Source organism: Anolis carolinensis, chromosome 4, assembly GCF_035594765.1.
Source record: "Anolis carolinensis isolate JA03-04 chromosome 4, rAnoCar3.1.pri, whole genome shotgun sequence".
NCBI classification, from domain to species: domain Eukaryota; kingdom Metazoa; phylum Chordata; class Lepidosauria; order Squamata; family Dactyloidae; genus Anolis; species Anolis carolinensis.
Window position 1 is genome coordinate 23,786,582 of NC_085844.1, and position 20,280 is coordinate 23,806,861.

The window sequence follows — 20,280 nt, forward strand, 5'->3', positions numbered from 1 at the left end:
GAGGGGACTCCAACTTATGAAAAAATATACATCATTCATATGCTGACTGTCATTTGCACCACTTTAGTTGATCTTAGGTCCCTTCCACACAGCTGTATAAAATCCAAATTATATTGGATTATATGGCAGTGTGGACTCAGATAGCCCAGTTCAAAGCAGATATTGTGGATTGTCTGCCTTGATATTCTGGGTTATATGACTGAGTGGAAGGGCCCTGAGCCTACAAACAGTTTTGTTTGTCTGTTCAAGATGAATGTTCAAAGTGAATTGGAGTAGTTCTTGAGATAGACTACATGGAATCAAAATTAGTTTATCAACCAGGAACATTTTGAAAATTGCTCCCGGTAGCACAATGGGTTAAACCCTTGTGCCAGCAGGACTGCTGACTGACAGGTCAGCAGTTCGAATTCGGGGAGAACAGGTGAGCTCCTTCTGTAAACTCTAGCTCCCCATGCAGAGACATGAGGGAAGTCTCCAACAGGATGGTAAAACATCAGAAAATATCCATGTGTCCCCAGGGCAACATCCTTGCAGACAGCCAATTATCTCACACCAGACATGACTTGCAGTTTCTCAAGACACTCCTGAAATGAAAGAAACATTGGAAAAGCATCTTTAAATTCTAACTTCATTTAAGATGTTTTTGGGATAACATGTAAAACTTCAGTGAAGTTACGACCATATGTTTAAGCTATACTCATTTCAGTTTTATGCAAATGTCAGACCATTTTAGTGGACTTAGGTCTGTTTAAGACTCAAGCAGAATGGCAGTCAAGGTGAATTACATTTCACACCCACCTCTACATCATCATCATCATCATCATCATTAACTTTATTTATACCCCACCTTTCTCCCCATAGAGACTCAAGGCAGCTAGCAGGTCCACACTTGTTTTTAAAAGTTAAAAAACAATTACATAGTACAGTGTGGTAAAAACACATTAAAATACAATGAATACAAAATAGCCTTTAAAACTCACAATCTCTCTCTCCCCCGAATCCCACCCAAAACCTTCCTCTCAACATGCCCCTTATTCTTCTCCAAATGCCTGCTGGCAGAACAAGGCTTTGACTTACTTGCTGAAGTCCAGCAGTGATGGGGCCATCCTGGTCTCTCTTGGGAGGGAGTTCCACAATCTGGGAGCAGCCACCCAAAAGGTCCTCTCCTGTGTTTCCACCAAGCGTACTTGAGTGGGTGGTGGGACTGAGAGAAGGCCCTCCACAGTGGAACCTAGATGTCTACTAGGTTCATGGAAAGATACAGTCCTTCAGATGACCTGAACTGGAGGCATAGAAGGCTTTGTAGGTCAAAACCAGCACTTTGAATTTTGCCTGGAAACGAGTTGGCAGCCAGAGGAGCTGTTACAACAGAGGATTTGTATTCTTCCTATAGCCAGCCCCAGTTAGCAGTCTGGCTGCTGCTCTTTGGACTAACTGAAGTTTCTGAGCACTTTTCAAAGACTGACCCACATAGAGCGCATGACAGTAGTTCTTTCACTCTATTGTTTTTCTATAGCTCTAGTTTAGATTGTAAGCTTTTTATAACAAAGTCTTTCACTGTCATTGTTGTTGCTGTTGCAACATATGGAATTTCTATGATTAAGAGCTGTCTTTCTCAACCTAGTGCTCTCCAGATATGCTTGACTAAAACCTACTGACCAGCAGTGATAGAGAAAGTGGTTTAGAATAAATACATTTTTCTTCCTGCTGGCTTCTTCTTTTAGGAAGTCTTCATGATATTCAATGGCTCACAATACTTGAAGAGATGTGTATGCTTTGATTCATAAATTTAAAAAATCACTCCGCCAAATGGATGGATGTAAATTACAGCATTAAGCAATTGATCCATTTGGCATAATCTCTGAACTCAAAAGAATTATATCTTGGCCTTCCAGCTGAAAAATGTCGTTGAATCACTCTACAGAACATAGAAAATTCCTAGAGAAGTTTTCCATTACAACTTTTGACAGAACTTAACCATAAAATTATTCTGAAGGCCTTGAGGAAACACTATTCTAGGCATGTTCTAGGTCCTCCAAAGCAATTCCATGGCATTCAAAGATCTTTGTGTATAAATGAAAGTACATTCCATGCATACCAAATGGGTCTAACAGAGCTAATCAATTGCCTTCTTCTGAAATATAGCCCAAAGTGCATGGTATTCACTGGGAATTTCCCTTCCAAGAACTAACCAGGACTGACCCTAGTTAATGTCTCAGATCAGACACGATCAGGTGCCTTCCTGCTATTTAGGCAGGCCTATATTTCCCCATGTCTTGGAATAAAAATAAAGCAACCAAAAACTTGATAATTTACAATATTCACATTTGCAGGGGTTTCCATGAAAGTGAAAAAAATGAATTTGCTGTTTTAAACCTGAGAGAACACCTCAGTTGGATTTTCTAGGTCTTTCAGGATGACTTTATGGTAGGATTTCGCTGGAAGCTGACCATAGAATTACAATGGAGAACATAGGGATTTCTAGAGAAGTGTTCTCTCTAGAGATCTCTTGGTTTTCCAGCAGCATGACCGGAGGAGGTTGACCATAGAGTCACAGTTGAGGACCTAGAAATTCATAGAGAGAACATTTTTATCAAATCCATGAATAATCAAATCTGCAAAAGTCAAAAATGCAAATGTGGAGGTACAACTGTGCTGCTCTTTAATAATGTCCCAAATCTGCAATAAACTTATTTTGCTTCATAGCGGAAGCACACCTTCCTTAAACTGAGAACTGGAGACTTTGTGAGTTAAGGCTTCTTCGTAGGGATTTTACTGTTCCCAATTCTTTATTTTCTGAAATAATTGTTCTGCTTAACACCAGTTGCATGAATGTGTGCAAGTGCGCATGCACATACAGATTGAGAGAGAAAGGTGCCTGGATCTGATTGTATTGCAAGGCAGAAAGTACTGATAGCTTGCTCTGTTCTTTGTTTCCTCGCCCACCTTCTTAAAATGGATGGTGCCCCTTTGGCTTGAACCAATCTGCACATGATGATAACATGCTGCACCATTTCCCTAGAGCAGGAGACAGAAGAAGGATGTTGCTCATTTGCTGATAGGCTCCCTTTTAGTCTCAAGTCTGTTGCTATGGAGCTGCATAGGTTTGCTTACTTGACCCGCTAACTGGAGGAGTTATTAAGGGATCTGTCTCCATGGATACAACAGTATGAAACTAGATTCTGCAGAAAGCATTAAATACACACATCTTGCTAGAAAAAATAATATAAATGATCTTGTTTACATACAGGAATATATATTTTCCTCATACCAAAAGCTTAAGTAAACACGTGATCCCAAATGTCAGCAATGAGATCAACATAAAGTCTTAAACTTTCCAAATATTTCCTGTTTGCCTCCTTCTCTCTCTCCCTTGGAAATTTAAATCCTCCAGGATGATCATCCTAAATATATCGATACATGAATCTCCCTTGTGCAAATGTGCTTTGGCATAAGCATCTTGTATACAAAAGCTCAGAGAAGTTACTTTTTTTGGACTCTGACTTTCAGAATCATCCACTGGCCATAACATTTGAAGTTAACTGGAAAATGTAATCTGTAACAATAGTGTTTCTGTGCTGATAAAATCAGTCCCAGTATACACTCTGGGTAAAGCCACAACAACATGTAAAATGGGGCAAAGGGGTGTAGCTCTGAAGACAGAAATAAAACAATGAAGATGAAGAGCGGAGCTGTGTGCATCAGAACACACTCAAATGTAGGTGGTTGATCCTGAGATATGGCTAATAGACCCATCCTATGATAGAAAAACAAAGTGATGGTGTTGGAAGGCGTAAAGTCAATGTGAAGCATGAAAGAGGTAGCAAAATGTGTGGTTTGCAAAAGTACAATGTATGTACTTAAAAGTAGAAGTACAATAAAACAGCATTAAGTAAACTAGCCATCCCTTAAATCATGACAATGACACCTACATATGTTCATTGGCCACATAATGGTGAATGTTAGTCATACTCTCAAACATTATACCCATGAAAACTAGGACTTGTGTGGGCATTGGCAAGCAATATGAGAGTGTGTTCAACATGGCCAAAGTTCATAATGAGAACAAACAAGCTAGGAGAGGTTGCAACAATTTGCTTTTTCCCAAATTTACAGGGAAAAGCAAAATTCTGCAATGTAAGATCCACAGCCCAGCTGAGTTAATTGAATGCAAACTGTTATTCATTTGAACTCAGCTGGCACAAGTGGAGGAAAAAAGAGGAATATGGGAGGAGGGGAGAAAAACTGGGACATGTCAAAGTAGCTGAAAAGTTGACACATCAGGATAAATCAGGACTGTCCTTACCAAATTAATAGGAGTAAAGTTAGATGGGGCGGGGGAAAAATCTGGAATGATGGAATGGAGAAGGGCATAGCTACATCACTAGCTGGAAGTAGCCCATAGAACTGGAAAGCCTAAAGATTTATAGAGAGGTGTTGTCTCTTGGAATCTCTAAAGAATCCTAGAGATAACATTTCAATCAAATCCATGAATAAATGAAATCCACAAAAGTCAAACCTGCAAATGTGGAGGGCTGACTGAACTTGATTTGATACAGTCTGAAACTGCAGTTAAGTACATCTTACATTATAGTTAAAATGACTTTGTATATATATGCATGACTCCTTTCCATTGCCATATGCGGAAGTTAAACAAATAAGAAAATGTATTCCCTCAGTGTTCTTTAAAGTGCTTATAAATGGACCTGGTTAATTTCCCAAAGTGAGAAATCGTAATTTTATACAAGAATGTGCTTTGATAGTGTGTGTGATGCTGTTAGCAGGGAAAGCCGTGGGGATCATGAAAGAGAAAAAAGCAGTTCTTTCGAATATAGCAACATCATTTCCACTTCACTGATCTAGGAGGACACAGAGCCAACAAAAATATGAAACCGGTGCCATAAGCACTTCGCACAATCTGTCATTCATTTTGAAATATGCAAAACACTGACCTAGAGCAGAGCTTACAGCTTGTGTGTTTACTTGTCTTTTCCCTATGTATTTCTTTGGATTTCCCCTCACTTCATAATGCATTTCTTTTCCAGATGGATATAGAAGGAAAATGACGCTTTTTAAAGGCACTGCAGTAATTTGTTTTTTATGAAAGTGGGCTATGGTTGTTCTTATTGGTGGTGGTGGTGGTGGTTTAAAGCACATCTTTGCATAGCAAGATGAACAACAACCAGTACCACACCACACCCAGTATGTAGCTGAGAAACAAGACAAGCTCAGGGCTCCTCTACATGGGAAAATCGATGTAGTTTGAGTTTACGTTAATTGCTATGGATTAATGCTATGGAATCGTGGGATTTGAAGGTTGGTGAGGCACCAGCATTCTTTGGCAGAAAAAGCGAAAGATTTTGCTAAACTACACCTCCAGTGATTTTATAGCATTGGTGTCAACGTGCATTATTTATGTAGACTTGACTTCTTGATTTGCTGTTGTTCTGGAACTTAGCTTGCTTTGATCTATCTTAGGTATTTTCACCTTGTTATCTTTGGACTTTTGATGAAAAATGGTGTAGGGTTATTGTATGTTTTCCGGGCTGTATGGCCATGTTCTCGAAGTATTCTCTCCTGACTTTTCGCCCACATCTATGGCAGGCATCCTCTGAGGATGCCTGCCATAGATGTGGGCAAAGCGTCAGGAGAGAATACTTCTAGAACATGGCCATACAACCCGTAAAACATACAACAACCCTGTGATCCCGGCCATGAAAGCCTTCGACAACACAAAAATGGTGTAATTTTTTAAGGACTCATTCATGTAAATACATTCTAGTTTTAGTTACTCCATATACCTAAGGGATAGCAGACTTTATTTTCTCCAAACTACACAGAAGATATAACCTTCCTTCCAAATAACTTTGGCACTGTATTTCATTTTTGGTTCATCTGCTTGGCAGAAATGTTAAGAGTCTGAAAGGGGCTCCTCCCTTACCATTTTGCAAACTGTAGGCTTGGTTGAGTTAAATTTTCCATAAAATTTTTATTCCTCCCCTTTCCTTTCCAGGAAGTGAGGCTGATTTTAGCTCTTCGAGCAGCACGGGCAGCATTTCGGCTCCTGAGGTCCATATGTCTGCAACTGGAAGCAAAAGATCATCGTTTTCCCGCAAGTATGCAACAGCATCTTACCCATCTCTAACCAATCAATGATGTTTCTATTGAAGATTTTCCCTTTTTAGGGGCCATTTTGTGTGGAACATGCACACAGGGGAAGTTGTCCTGGATTTTCTCCCTATCCATTTAGTTATGTTCTATACAAATATTGTAGTGCAAACATAAATCTGATGTCTGGATGAGAATTTTCCAAGATATACCTAAAAGTGCAGCCAGGCTGGTTAAAAAGACCAGCAAAACTCTAATTTTATTTCTGTTTATTCTGATGTTATTTTAGAGATCTGTGCAGGTTACTTATCCCAATATGAGCAGTGACTATAGAATTCCTCCTGGTGAATTTATTTTCACCCAGTAAACAACTGGAAGAAACATGAACAAAATCTGGGACTTTTCAATCAGTCAGGATGTACCCTCTGACTATTTCAGTATATAAGGCAGAGAGAAATTTTTAAGAGGGTCTTGTGATAGTGGGTTGCTGTGAGTTTTCTGGGCTGTATGGCCATGTTCCAGAAGCATTCTCTCCTGACATTTCACCCACATCTATGGTAGGTATCCTCAGAGGTCTTGTGATATTTTATTATTGTGTGCCTTCAAGTAATTTCCTACTTATGGCAATCTTAAGATTGGTAAGATTACTTCAGTTTGCATTATCTTCCTCTGAGACTGGGAGTATGCAACTTGTATCACCGGATCATATCCAGTGATCTTCCATGGATGAGTTGGAATTTGAACCCCATTCTCCAAAGTCTTAGTGCAACCATCAAACCACTATGCCACACTGGCTCTCCTTGTGGTATCTTAGAAAAATTGATTTACTTTATCACAAGCTTTTATAATTTCACATGAGCTTTCAGTTCCCTACCCCTAGCAAACACTTTTTTAGATAAGTTATTATCTTAAGGCCACTGTTTTACAGCAAAAGGATTTTTTTATATATTTGGCATATTAGTTTTGCAAGTCAACAAATTGGATGAAAACAGTCAGGATGCAAAGAGGAGAGATGCAGCTGGATTTGGTTTCTTCATTGGCCTCATTCACAGCAATTAACCTTAGCCCTCTGATCAGCACTCATTTGTTTCTCTGTCCATAACATTTTGGCAGCCCAGCTTATGTATTGCTGTATGCTGAGCAACTGCCACTGCTGTGACATCAGTATACTGATGTGCAAAAACTAAAAGCGGTAGTAAAGATAACCCTTCTGATTATAGACTGAGTTGGCCTTATATCAGGCAAAAGGAGCCCCCGGTGGCAGAATGGGTTAAACCCTTGTGCTGGCAGGACTGCTGACTGACAGATTAGCAATTCGAATCCGGGGAGAGCAGGTGAGCTCCCTCTGTTAGCTACAGCGCCCCATGTGGGGACATGAGAGAAGCCTTCCACAAGGATGGTAAAAAATCATAACATCCAGGCATCCCCTGGGCAACATCCTTGCAGATGGCCAGTTCTCTCACACCAGAAGCTACTTGCAGTTTCTCAAGTCACTCCTGACATGAAAAAAAATCAGGCAAAAGGGTCTATGACCATCAGTGACTAATGTTTTTTTGACAGATGACTATTTTGATAGATGATATTAACTTTCTCCTCTCCCTAGAAAAGCTCTCATGCTGAGAGAAATCAATCATTCCATGGAAACAAAATTAATCTGCTGGAAATGAAAATTGGATTAGTTTGTATTACACGAGTAGCTTGGCAACCTTTAATCAATTCCCCCTTGCCTCAAAAAGTTTAGAATTACAGCCTGGAATGTTCAAATTAGAGAAATGTGTAAATATTTCTTTAAAAAATTATTCAAGCAAGGAAGAGCAAAGAGCTTGAAATTTTCCCAAATGTCTCCATAATATTTGTTCAAACTCAGCTTTTGAGCCAAGTATTCTTGGACTTACAGTTTGTTTTTCCCCCGCTTTTGAGAGGGCAAACTACAGTTCCAAGAGATTCATTCAGCACGTCAGTGTACTGTGTACCCCTTCATCCTCTCTACTCTCATTAGTAAATGGGAATGTAGTTACCCAGATCTCAGTCCTAGGCTGATTCTATTCAGCACAGTCATTCTGCCATCTGGTTGATATAAAATGTTCCAGGAAAGAGAGGAGGAAACCTTTCCAAAAATATTGTAAGTTAAGAGCCTTTTGACTCATGAGTCACAGTGGTTCTTGTGTATGTACCCAATTGTACAGTACTCAGGCAATGAAATTTTTTTAAAAAATATAATGCCATTAATAGTGTGGAGAGGTGTAGCAAAAGCAGTTAAATAACAGTGTGAGGCAATGAAAAAAAATCTATATAGTGGCAAGTTTGTTTTTGTTTCCTGCATTTAATATAAAGGTATTCAGTTGCTTAAAATAATGAAAAGGACTTACCAATCTTAATGTTCTTTTTAAAAGATACAGTAAGGATGGCATTTTTGCTGTTTATTCTTTTGGAAAACAAACTGTATAAATCCTTAATATCTTGCATTGTTTTTCAATAATAGACGGGGAAGACTGAAGTTTGATTATGGGTTGGCTTGATTTTAGAACTTACAAAGCATATTTGCAAGTGTTGTTCTGTCTCTGGTGGCTACTGCACCAACAAAATAGGATTTCTGAACAAACAAACAAAAGAAAGAAAGAAAAAGAAATCATACCCAGCTCATCAACTGTAGCTTGTACACAAACAAGCAAATCTTAACCATGCTTTCCCTATGCATAAACAAGCACCTCTCCCTTATGGTTTGCCTGTCAAATAAGCCCTATTCAGGTGTTCAAAAACACAAAAGATGTGGCTTATTTCACTGTAGCACACCCCTGTTGCCCTCCACATCATGGTAGGCACAGATCTATAACACTAGCTATTGCTCTTTTATGAGATCCCACTATGTAAATCACATTGAATTTCTAAAGGTGCTTGTATCCCCCATCAGTCTGAACCTGGTAAACTCGCCAGCCTCAGCCTGATGGTGGAACGGCTGTTTTCCTCCCCAAGCAATTTCTCCTTCATCTTTCAGCTTACCTAAAACTGAGTTTCTTCGAGTGGTCATCTGTGAAATTCACACATCCCTGCCCATCCTCCCCACTCTGTCATGCCTCATTATTTTCCCGCTTCTGCTCTGCAGAAATGACACTACAGCCCCTCCCACTGGCTATGGGCCTCATGGGGAGGGTGGGTGGGGTTGCAGCCAGGTAGCTCTAAGCCAGCATTTCTCAACCTGGGAGTCAGGACCCCTGTGGGGGTCATGAGAGGGTGTCAGAAGGGTCACCAAAAACCATCAGAAAACATATTAATTCACAATGCTCCGGAGGTAGGTGAACTACATCTCCCCTAGATCACTGTCAATTCCTTCCAAATCCCTCCAGTATTTTCTGTTGATCATGGGGGTTCTGTGTAAGAAGTTTGGCCCAGTTCTATTGTTAGAATCATAGAATAGTAGAGTTGGAAAAGACCTCATGGGCCATCTAGTCCAACCCCCACTAAGAAGCAGGGGTTCAAGGGGTGGGGTTCAAGGGGCTCTTTGATTGCAGGAGAACTATAAATCCCAGCAACTACAACTCCCAAATGTCAAGGTCTTATTTTCCCCAAACTCCATCAGTGTTTACATTTGGGTATATTGAGTATTCGCACCAAGTTTGGTCCAGATCCATCATTGTTTGAGTCTACAATGCTCTCTGCATGTAGGTGAACTGCAACTCCAAAACTCAAGGTCAATGCCCATCAAAACCTTCCAGTATTTTCTATTGGTCATAGGAGTTCTGTTTGCCAAGTTTGGTTCAATTCCGTCATTGGTGGAGTTCAGAATGCTCTTTCTTTGTAGGTAAAATATAAATCCCAGCAACTACAGCTCCCAAATGGCAAAATCAATCCACCCCCAACCCCGAATTGGGTATTTGTGCCAAATTTGTTCTGATCTTGCATATCAGATATTTACATTACAATTCATAACAGTAGCAAAATTACAGTTATGAATTAGCAGTAAAAATAATTTTATGGTTGGGAGTCACCACAACATGAGGAACAAGGGGTTGCAGCATTAGGAAGGTTGATAACCTTATGGTATTTATGTAGGAAATACCATAAGTGCAAATTTCACAGATGACCACTCGAAGAATCACGGTTACAGGTAAACAACCATTCCTGCTCATTAATCAGCTTAACACAGTGTTAGTATTATATATTAACACACTTTTGTTTTTGTTTTTTCATTTTTTGCCGTCAATTCTAGTCGAGGGCCTCACGGAAGGAATAATGGATCCTCCTCTTACAAATCTGGGACAAGTCCTCCTACTACATCCAGGGAGAAGGACTTTCTGGGAATGTTGTGTAAAAATCAGTTGAGTCCCATTAGCACCCATCCGAATTACGGGGCTTCTTCAGCCAGCAGCAGCAATTCAGGTTCATGCAAGGGAAGTGATAGCAGTCCCATTTTGAGGCAAGTGTTCTCCCTTCCCTGGCCAAGTCTCCTCTATTTCCAGCCTGTTGCTGGAGTCTTGAATTATACAGTAATGCATGTTTTTTTTTTCTACCTCACATATTATAATTAATTCTATAAGGCTTTTGGTTGCACACTCATGCATTTGAGATGTGCTCTAAGCACTACAAATATTCTTGAAACCAATTTCCTTTTCTGGGAGGGATTTCTGCATTTATTTTGCCAACTTAATGTATAAATTGGCTTGTTTTTATTTGAAACCAGTTTCTATGGGATATTTAGATTGTGATTACAGAAGCTGCCTTATATCAAGTCAGCCCCAAGTTGGCAAGAACCCACTAGGGTTTTATGCAGAGATTCTTCTAGCCCTACTTAGAAATCCCTAGTATTCCCTGGTAATTGGCCATCCACGTACTTACCAGGTCTGATTCTGGTTCCAAAATCGAATGCCAAAGGTGATGTAGTAGTTAGCATTGCCTTAACCTGCAGCTGCTGCAGAAAGAACCCCTGGTGTCGTTGCACAGTCTTGTGTTGCTTTCTGTGTGCTCCTTGTCGGTGTGACATCTGTACTAGAGGTAAGTGCATATCGTCTGCTAACTTAGTCAGTGTTAAGAAATACAGCATGAGAATTGCAGTTGGAATGACCAGAATCTATACTAATAGTATGAGGCAGAGTGAGAAGACAACAGAGAAAGCCACCTCCAAACCATTTCTCTGACCATTCTGTCTCCTGTCGGGATAGGGTGTCTTCACCGCCTAAATTAGTTTGCCACTCATAGCTGAGGCATGAGATGCTAATCCAGTTGCCATGATAAAAACAAGATTTATCAATCTGTCCACACAGCTTTTAAAAAATATAGAGTGAGGTATAGGAGAGTTGGGTTTGTCATTTTGTCTTTTGATTAAGGCAGCAAAAATCCCCATGTTCAACACTGATGGTTGTTACCATTGGCCTGGTTTTCTCATGCTGGACAGTGAGAGTCCTGACAATTTAAGCTTGATGATAAAGCAGAAATAAGGCGTTAGCCTACTTGACAATGCCTATATTGATTAAAGGTGCATTGAATGGTAGGGTTTGCTAAATTATTTGTCCAAATGCACTTTTTGTGTAACAAGAATGGGCACAAATTTGGTTTCAGGAGTGTCATTAAGATTATAGCAGGAATGAAATAATACTATTGAAAGTCAAAGTTGGAACTAATACATAATTACAAATCTTGTGGTCCCCAAAACAAATACAACTCAGGAAGGCATTTTGCATGGCTGCCAGAGTCCCCAAGACCTTTAATCGCTAGAAAAAATATCCCCCAGCAATGGACAGAAACCTCCAAGGGGAAGCATTTTCTTATTTAATGCAAGTTTCTCCATGCAACATTTTGGAACTACAAATGAGAGGACAGTTTGCTAAATGCTAAATGTTTTGGACAAAAAGGCTTACAAAGTCAAGGCAGAAAATGGGTAGGATATGCCCAACTGACTGTAGTTTCCAACCGTTTAACTGGAAGGAATCAATCTGGCTCCCAGGATCTTTGAGAGGGAGCTCAATATTAAGAATTTATGATTCCTTATTAAGCCAGGAAAATGCAGGGATGTGCGATAAGCAGAGTGTGGCATTATTTTCATAACTAAAGTATCAGAGTATTACTTAAAGGGAGGAATCCTAGAGTCTTTCACAACTGTCTGATCATGCCTGAAAATGGAGAGAGGCAGAGACAGAAATAAAACATGGGTAGAACAGCTCCAGACCATAATAATTTTTTTCTAATAACTTTTTGTGTTAGTGATAAGATGACAGGCCTTTTTTGAAATACTTTTAAAACAATAATAAAAGATTTCACATCACTTAAAGCAGCAGCCTGGTTGCCTTTGTCAAGTCACATTCCCATGGTGGGATACAAGGTCCCATGGGAATGTTGCTAAATCATGGCACTCTCTCAAATTCTTTATGGAGTATTTCCTCCCAAAATCTCTAAAATAATACTTTGGCTCAGCACTAAATTCTGTGTATATTTACTCAGAAGTCCAGTTGGGTTTGTTTGTTATTAGAAATACAAAACTTTTCTGCGCTCTTCCTCAACAAGTTCAAGATGGTTAGCATCTATATATATAAAAATGTAATATTCATTTTACTATGGAGTAAACAACAAAACCACTGAACCAAATCACACCAAATTTGGCCACAAAAGACATAGTCATCCAAAACATGTCTTTCAGTAAAAAAAAAAACCCATAGAAAAATAGTCCAAATTACAGAGGATGAGGAAGAGCCTTTCTCCCACTAACTGCCAGTTAGAAAGGTAGGCTCTGTTGCCTTTATCCCCACCCCCGCTGCCTTTAGGCCCTAGCCCCTTTGTATCCTAGCAACCTCCTCAGCCAAAATGGTGCCCAGGGCACAGGCAGAGTGCACTTAGGTCTGATCCACACTGCCTATAAAATACAGATTATCTGATTTGAACTGGATTATATGGTAGTGTAGACTCAAGGTCCTTCCACACAGCTATATTACCCATTTATAATCTTATATTATCTGCTTTGAACTGGATTATCTTGAGTCCACACTGCCATATAACACACTTCAGTGTGGATTTTATACAGCTGTGTAGAAGGGGCCTCATATAATCCACTTCTAAGCAAATAATATAAGATTATAAATATAATATGAAATAATTACTGTGGTATAATAATACAGTACAATATAATCTCTAAAACCAGGACAGTAAATAAAGAGCAACATTCTGAAAGCAGAGAAATTGGGAATTCCAGAAAGGAAACAATCAGGGCCAGCTAACACTTCCCAACAGAGGATTCCCCCAGACAGGAAGCAGCCAGGCTTTGAAACTGCAAGGCCATTAAATGCTAATCAAAGTGCCTAACTGCAGCATTCATACCTGCCACACTGAGACTATTAATTGCTAGTCAAACTGGCCAACCAAGGATTACGCAAGATAGAAAGAGGCCAGGCTTGCAAGCAGCAAAGCTATTCAGTGCTTTTCAACCTGGCCAACCAAGATTTCCCCTAGGTGAAAAATCTCCATGCTTTGAAGCCACGAGGCTACTCCGTCCCATTCAACCTGGCCTAGCAAGGATGCCCTAGGTAGAAAGCAGCCAGGCTTTTAAACTGCAAGACTATGCAGTGCAGTTCAATCTGGCCAAACAATGATTCCCCTACTAAGGAAGTAGCCAGGCTTCAAAGCGGCTCTTTGATTGAGGGTGCTACTCCAGCTACTCCAGAAAACGGCCAGGCTTTGAGGTTGCAAGGCTATTCACTGCTATTTCACCTGGCCAACAAATGATTCCCATAAGCCACAGCAACGCATGGCTGGGCAAAGCTAGTAATAAATAAAAGCAATGACATAACAATAAGACAATTAGCTATATATGCCATAAAACAATAAAGAAATAGGATTTGCTGTTGTGTGCATTCAGGTTAACTTCAAGTTATAGCAGGCCTTAAAGGAAGAGACTTCCAAAAGATCAGGTTATTAAAAGTCTTGCTCAAGTCTGGTAAAATCATAGCTATGGCTTGCTTGGTTGAGTCAATGGATCTATAATGTCAACTTTCTCTTCCCACTGCCTTAAATTTTTCACAGCATAATAGTTTTTTTTCTAGCGAATCCTGTTTCTTATAATATATTCAAAGTACAGTAGCATCAGATTAGTCATTTTGGATCCTACTGGGAATTTAGGCTTGATTTGCTCCTGGGCCCATTTAGTTGTTAGGCATTAGATGTGAAAAGGCAATCAAATAGGGGTTTTAGGTTACATCGCTTCTCTTGCCTTTGCTGTGAGCAGAATGCAAACACAGCTTTCAAGATACAACAAGGTTTTATCTATTGCAGGCGGCCAACCAGGTACACCTCTTGTGGTGAGAACCATGGTATTAAACCACCAAGTCCGGAGCAGTACCTGACCCCCCTCCAACAAAAGGAAGTGACAGTGAGGCACCTGAAGACAAAACTGAAGGAGTCGGAGAGCAAACTCCAAGAAAGGTAAGTGCTCCTACTGGAATCAGTTTTCCTAAAAAATATAACATTTATTAGGTAAAGTAGTCTTCAACTTAAAGCTCTCAGAAAGTAGTGCATAAACAAATAATAATAATAATAATAATAATAATAATAATAATAATAATAATAATAATAATAATATACTTTATTTATATTCCACCTTTCTCCCCTAGGAGAGTCAGAGCAGATTATAGCATTTACATACATAGGCAAATATTCCATGCCTTTACAATCACACATACAATGAGACACACAAACACAAACAAAGGCAAGTCTTCTCCTTTCATTTTTGGCTTCTTGAGACTGTTCTCATCTCTGGCTCTGGGGAGGGGCTTTCCCCAATTTTCAAACCATGGAGCCTGCATTGTCACCTCCTCATTGTGTGGCCGGCAAGATTACTTGAAGTGACTCTTTTGCCTTTTCCCACCAAAGTGGAACCTATTTATCTACTCACATTTGCATGTTTTCAAACTGCTAGGCTGGCAGGAGCTAGAGCTCACAGATGGGAGCTCACCCCATCTCGCGGCTTCGAACTGCCAACCATCATGTTAGCAGTTCAGCAGCACAAGGGTTTAACCCATTGCGCCATAATATACTATTCTCTTAGAAGATCCAAGAATGTCTCTAAAATGAAATAGGACAAAGGTACTTCAAGACAACGATTAATAAGTCATCATGTCCTTAAAAAAAAGATGAAGAGTGCCCCAGCTATGCAACCCTAGGGATAGAATGAATTTCAGTTTTGTGGGGTCACTAATATCCTCTTTCTCTGAAAATAAAACATCCTCTGAAAATAAGACCTAGTAGAGGTTTTGCTGAATTGCTAAATATAAGGCTTCCCCTGAAAGTAAGACCTAGTAAAGTTTTTGTTTGGAAGCATGCCCGCCAAACAGAACACCAAAGCATGCAGGATTGGTCAATGTACGTACCATAGATTGTTGTACATGGAAATAATGGTAGCAACAAGAAATTCTTGATAGGATTCAGTTTGTCTGGTTATGCTGGTTTGTGATGACAATTACTGTACAATATATAATAAATGTTCTTTATTTGCTCAACAATAAATGTGAATTCTTCTTCATGGAAAAATAAGACATCCCCTGAAAATAAGATTTTTGGGAGCAAAAATTAACATAAGACACTGTCTTATTTTTGGGGAAACACGGTATGAATACCCTGATCCAAGATTTTAGCTGAAAAGTGAGGACAATCAGTAGTCTAGGTAAAAGTGGCTGTTACTTATTTAAATGTTATCTTTCCTATATGTAGCCATGTACAGTCTATAAGCCATATGTCAGTTTTCTCTGAAATCTGCAAGAAACGTCACATTTTTGCATCTTGTTCATTTATTTATTTATTTACAGTATTTATATTCCGCCCTTCTCACCCCGAAGGGGACTCAGGGCGGATCACATTATAACACACATAGGGCAAACATTCAATGCCCATAAACACATCAAACAGAGACTGAGAGACACACGCAGAGGCAAGTTAACCTTCTTCTGAGGGGATGTTCGATTCTGGCCACAGGGGAGAGCAGCTGCTTCATCTTCCACACTGACGGCACTTCCTCATTCCAGGTCGTAAATTAGTTAATCTTGCCTCCCCACTTTATAAGTGGTACCTTATCTCCTACTTGATAGATGCAACTATCTTTCGGGTTGCTAGGTCAGCAACGAGCAGGGGCTATTTTTTTTTTATTTTTAATTGACGGGTGCTCACCCCGCCACGGGCTGGCCTCGAACTCATGACCTCATGGTCAGAGTGATTTAAGGCAGCTGCTCAACAGCTGCGCCACAGCCCGGCCCCCATTTGTCACTACTTGTTCAGCACATATAGGTCACCTTAAAAGAGCACGGCCTACATCCTGGCTGAACCTCACACCAAAGACTCCTGCTTTGCTGGCATTAGCTACTGGGAGTAACTGAAGTCTGTTCTGCTTGTTCATCACAGTGCCATAGACTGACATTTCCACCTGCTTCTTGCCAAGATCCTTGTACCACTGGGAAGAATGTTGAAGAAATGTCAAACAGACCTCAATTGCTTCCAGTGGATGATGTCTGGAAAAACAGGATTGAGAGACTTATACAAATGTAGCAATAGTGCCACTATTGTGAATATGTGAATACAAATAAATTAATCCTCTGTAACTGAGGATTATGAATTTGTAACTGTATATCTGTATCACAACTTGAGTTTTTGCTCATAAGAGCTGAATCTCATTGATTAGGGGTTGGAATCATGCAGTTCTCCGTAACCTTTTAGACTGCATCTCCTAAAATTTGTCACGTGTTGGCTAGAGTAGTTGGGACTTCCAGTCCAACAAGAGTTGGAGAACTGCATGACTCCCATTGCAGCATTGAATCAACATTTGAATGGCGAATCAACACTTTTGTAAATCCTATTAATTTTAGAGGTTTAGAAACTGCAAGTATAATCCAAGCCAGAAAGTGATACGATATGTTTGTTTCTGTTTTTCCTTCTCCTCAGGGAAATAGAGATCAAGGAATTGAAGTCTCAACTAGCTCGCATGAGGGATGATTGGATTGAAGAAGAATGTCATCGTGTGGAAGCCCAGCTTGCTTTGAAAGAGGCACGGAAGGAGATCAAGCAGCTCAAGCAAGTTATTGAAACTATGAAAAACAGCTTGGCTGAGAAAGACAAAGGGATTCAGCAGTATTTTGTGGACATCAACATCCAGAACAAGAAGCTGGAGTCCTTGCTTCAGAGTATGGAAATAGCACAGAATGGCTCTTCAAATGAGGACCAGAATCTAGAGTATGTATATGGATCTCCTGATAAGTCCCTATCTCCGAGTACAGCGCATTCCAAAATGGCAGATAGCTTGCTCACGGAGGATCACTCCTTGGAGGATATGGCAGATAGTGGTGTGCTACTGAGCGATGATGTGGCCAGTGGGAATGATATATTTGAAGAGACAACGATTGCTACCACACCTGAACTTGGGTGCCCAACTCTCTTTACTGCTTCTACATTGAACCACATGGATTTTGTCAAAGATTTAGCAAGCTCCAAAGAAGAGGATGGCAACCGCAGCTGCAGTATGGCAAATGAGCAAGCAGTCCAAGCTGATGTGTTGCTGTATAGCACAGAAATGGAACAGCTACTTCATAACATATTCAGGGCACAAGAAGAGTACCCCATGAACCCATCTCCAGCTTTGAAAGAATTGGATGTATCTTGTGCTGAGAGTGTCACAGGCATGGTTTTGGATTTGACGCCATGCGATCCGAATTCTGCTATACTTTTATCCCCTATAAAGCCAGTGTGTGGTGCAGTGGATTCCAGACATTATGAAAACCGAGTCATGAAAGAACTGGATTTCATAGATTGTTGCTCCGAAGTGTGTGGAAATGCTAGGAAGTTGTCAGAAGGGACTGTTGTGAGAAGATACTGGAGCAGCAACTTCTTTGTAGATCTTTTGGCAGTAGCGGCCCCCATGGTGCCAACCGTCCTGTGGATGTTCAGTACTCAGAGAGGAGGAATGAGCCCAGTCTACAATTTTGGAGTATTGCTCCGAGGCTGTTGCCTGATAGCGCTGCATTCTCTTCGCCGTGTACCCATCAACGTCCAGACCTAGATGTAACTATCCTGTACAGCGTGCCAAAAAGGCTGAGTTCTGGTTGGGTGTAGTGAGACCATGCAAAAGGATTGTGTATGTATTGGTGAACTGTCAATTTTTGCTCCTTAATGTTTGATTTGCACTATATTTTGTATGTTCTTTGTTTGAAATGGGGGAGAGGGGAAAGACTGTTAGTGGCATGGAGACTTGTTTCCACTCTGTGTAAACACAAGTGCATTTTTTTAAAAAAGCATGCTAAGCGCTCTTTGTTCTGTTGTCAGATGTATGGATTGTTATACCAAATGTTTTCAGGTGTGAGGGGAAAGTTCATTCTTCCAAAGGCAGCTTACATAATCCTGGCATGAACTGTCTGTGCTTTTGTAGTGGCGCTTTAACGATGTACTCACCCTTGCATTCCACTGATCCTTGTGTACAAGGGGACCGTAACCAAAAAGGAAAAAAAAAGCATAAAAGGTATTATTGTAGATTGGTGAGTCTTGAATCTTGTTATTTTGTGTATAAATATGGCTGTGAATATATTTTTTGAAGTTGTTTTAAGTCTTAAATGAAGTCTTATTTGGATGTCATGAAAGTACATGAAGGAATATTTTAAATGTATGTTGGAACTAACTTATTTTTTCTTGTTATATAATCTTTTAAGAGAAGGAAAGCCCTTTATAATTACAAGTTCTAAATAAAAGCATGTTGAAATGAAATTGGTGTCTTTGTTTTAACTGAACAAATCTTACTGCAGGAAACTTGAGTGTTCATATGTTCTAAAATGATAGGGAATACAGATTGTACAAGCATTTGCGCTTTTTTGTGTGTGTCAGGAGCGACTTGAGAAACTGCAAGTCGCTTTTGGTGTGAGAGAATTGGCCACCTGCAAGGACATTGCCCAGAGGATGCCTGTCTGTTTGATGTTTTACCATCCTTGTGTGAGGCTTCTCTTATGTCCCCATATTGGGAGATGGAGCAACAGAGGGAGCTTGCCCACTCTTCCCGGATTCAAACAGCCAACCTATTGGTCAGCAGTCCTGCTGGCACAAGGGTCTATTATTAATGATCTGGGAAAATATAATGTAAAAAGTACAGTGATTGCACCTACACTACTGACAACAAAACACTGTCATTGCCACTTAGGTCAGCCTCCCACATTTACAGGTGTACGTTTTGCAGATTTGATCAATTGGGTTTCATTGGAATCTCTAGGTCCTTCGGCACAACTATATGGTCAACTTCCAGCGGATATCACATTGGAGGACCAAGAGATTCCTAGAGAGAAGTTCACTCGAATTTTTAAAATGTGTTTTTTTATTTGTGGGTTTCTCATTTTTGCATGGGTACTGCACCCTTAACCACGGCAAATGTGGAGGGTTACTGTTTTATTATATTGCCATCCCTTGGCTCTTGAATCTAAAAGGGAATTTCACCGCACTAAGAAACAGTAGACAATAAACTAATTGAAATATTTCTTTCCTGTGATGTATCTGAAGATCTCAGGATGCAGTACATTTTAGTTGAAGATAAACCCAGTCTTCACATATCAAAATTCTGAGGTGAGCAGCATTTTACAATCAGGGAACCATACCAGAGAAACACTTCTACCGCCTTTTCATACAATGCACTATTCTCAGTGATGGGATACAGAGGAATGTGTGCTGGAAGACATAGAAATTCTTACAGAGAACATCTCTAGATCCTCTGGCACAGCTCAGGAGAGCTAATGATGCAGGGAAATAGGAGCTGCAGCTCAATGTCATCTGCAGAACCACAAGTTGCACTCTTCTAACAAGTAGGTATTGGTCTGCTGACAATTTTTTCTACAGCTATCTGTGCACCCTAATTAATCTGTTCTGTATTCTGGAAAACCATTTGGAACAAGTTTATGCTGCCACATGCCATAGACTGGAACAGCATGATGGGAAAAGGAAGAAAGCACTACTCAGTCTTGGTCAACTGGCTGTGAAAGCTGAAGGCTGTCATACTTGGAGCATATTGATGCCACACAAGTGTTTGATTGATTTGTTTGAAAAAAAATCTAAGGAAACGTCTTCTTAAATAATATAAGTTGTAACAAAATGTTCATAGCCCTTTGACTCATTTCTCTGCAGTGACTGTAAAATATTTTTGTAAGTGTCCAAAACAGGTGACTATGCAACTCGCACATT

The 20,280-nt window shown here is 40.0% G+C and overlaps 1 protein-coding gene across 6 annotated transcripts in view; it reads left to right on the top strand.

The window, feature by feature from the left end:
* sybu (syntabulin) overlaps positions 1–18,825 on the top strand; it is a 57,556-nt gene extending 38,731 nt beyond the window's left edge. For 5 of the 6 annotated variants that reach the window (XM_016992763.2, XM_062980084.1, XM_062980087.1 and 2 more), the window contains 4 exons: positions 6,014–6,116; positions 10,316–10,522; positions 14,362–14,511; positions 17,017–18,825. In XM_016992763.2, the coding sequence (XP_016848252.2) occupies positions 6,014–6,116; positions 10,316–10,522; positions 14,362–14,511; positions 17,017–18,127 (1,571 nt within the window). In that variant the 3' untranslated portion in view covers positions 18,128–18,825. The remainder of the gene's footprint in view (positions 1–6,013; positions 6,117–10,315; positions 10,523–14,361; positions 14,512–17,016) is intronic. The other variant, XM_062980083.1, reaches the window with a different exon arrangement.
* The last annotated feature ends 1,455 nt before the right edge of the window (positions 18,826–20,280 follow it).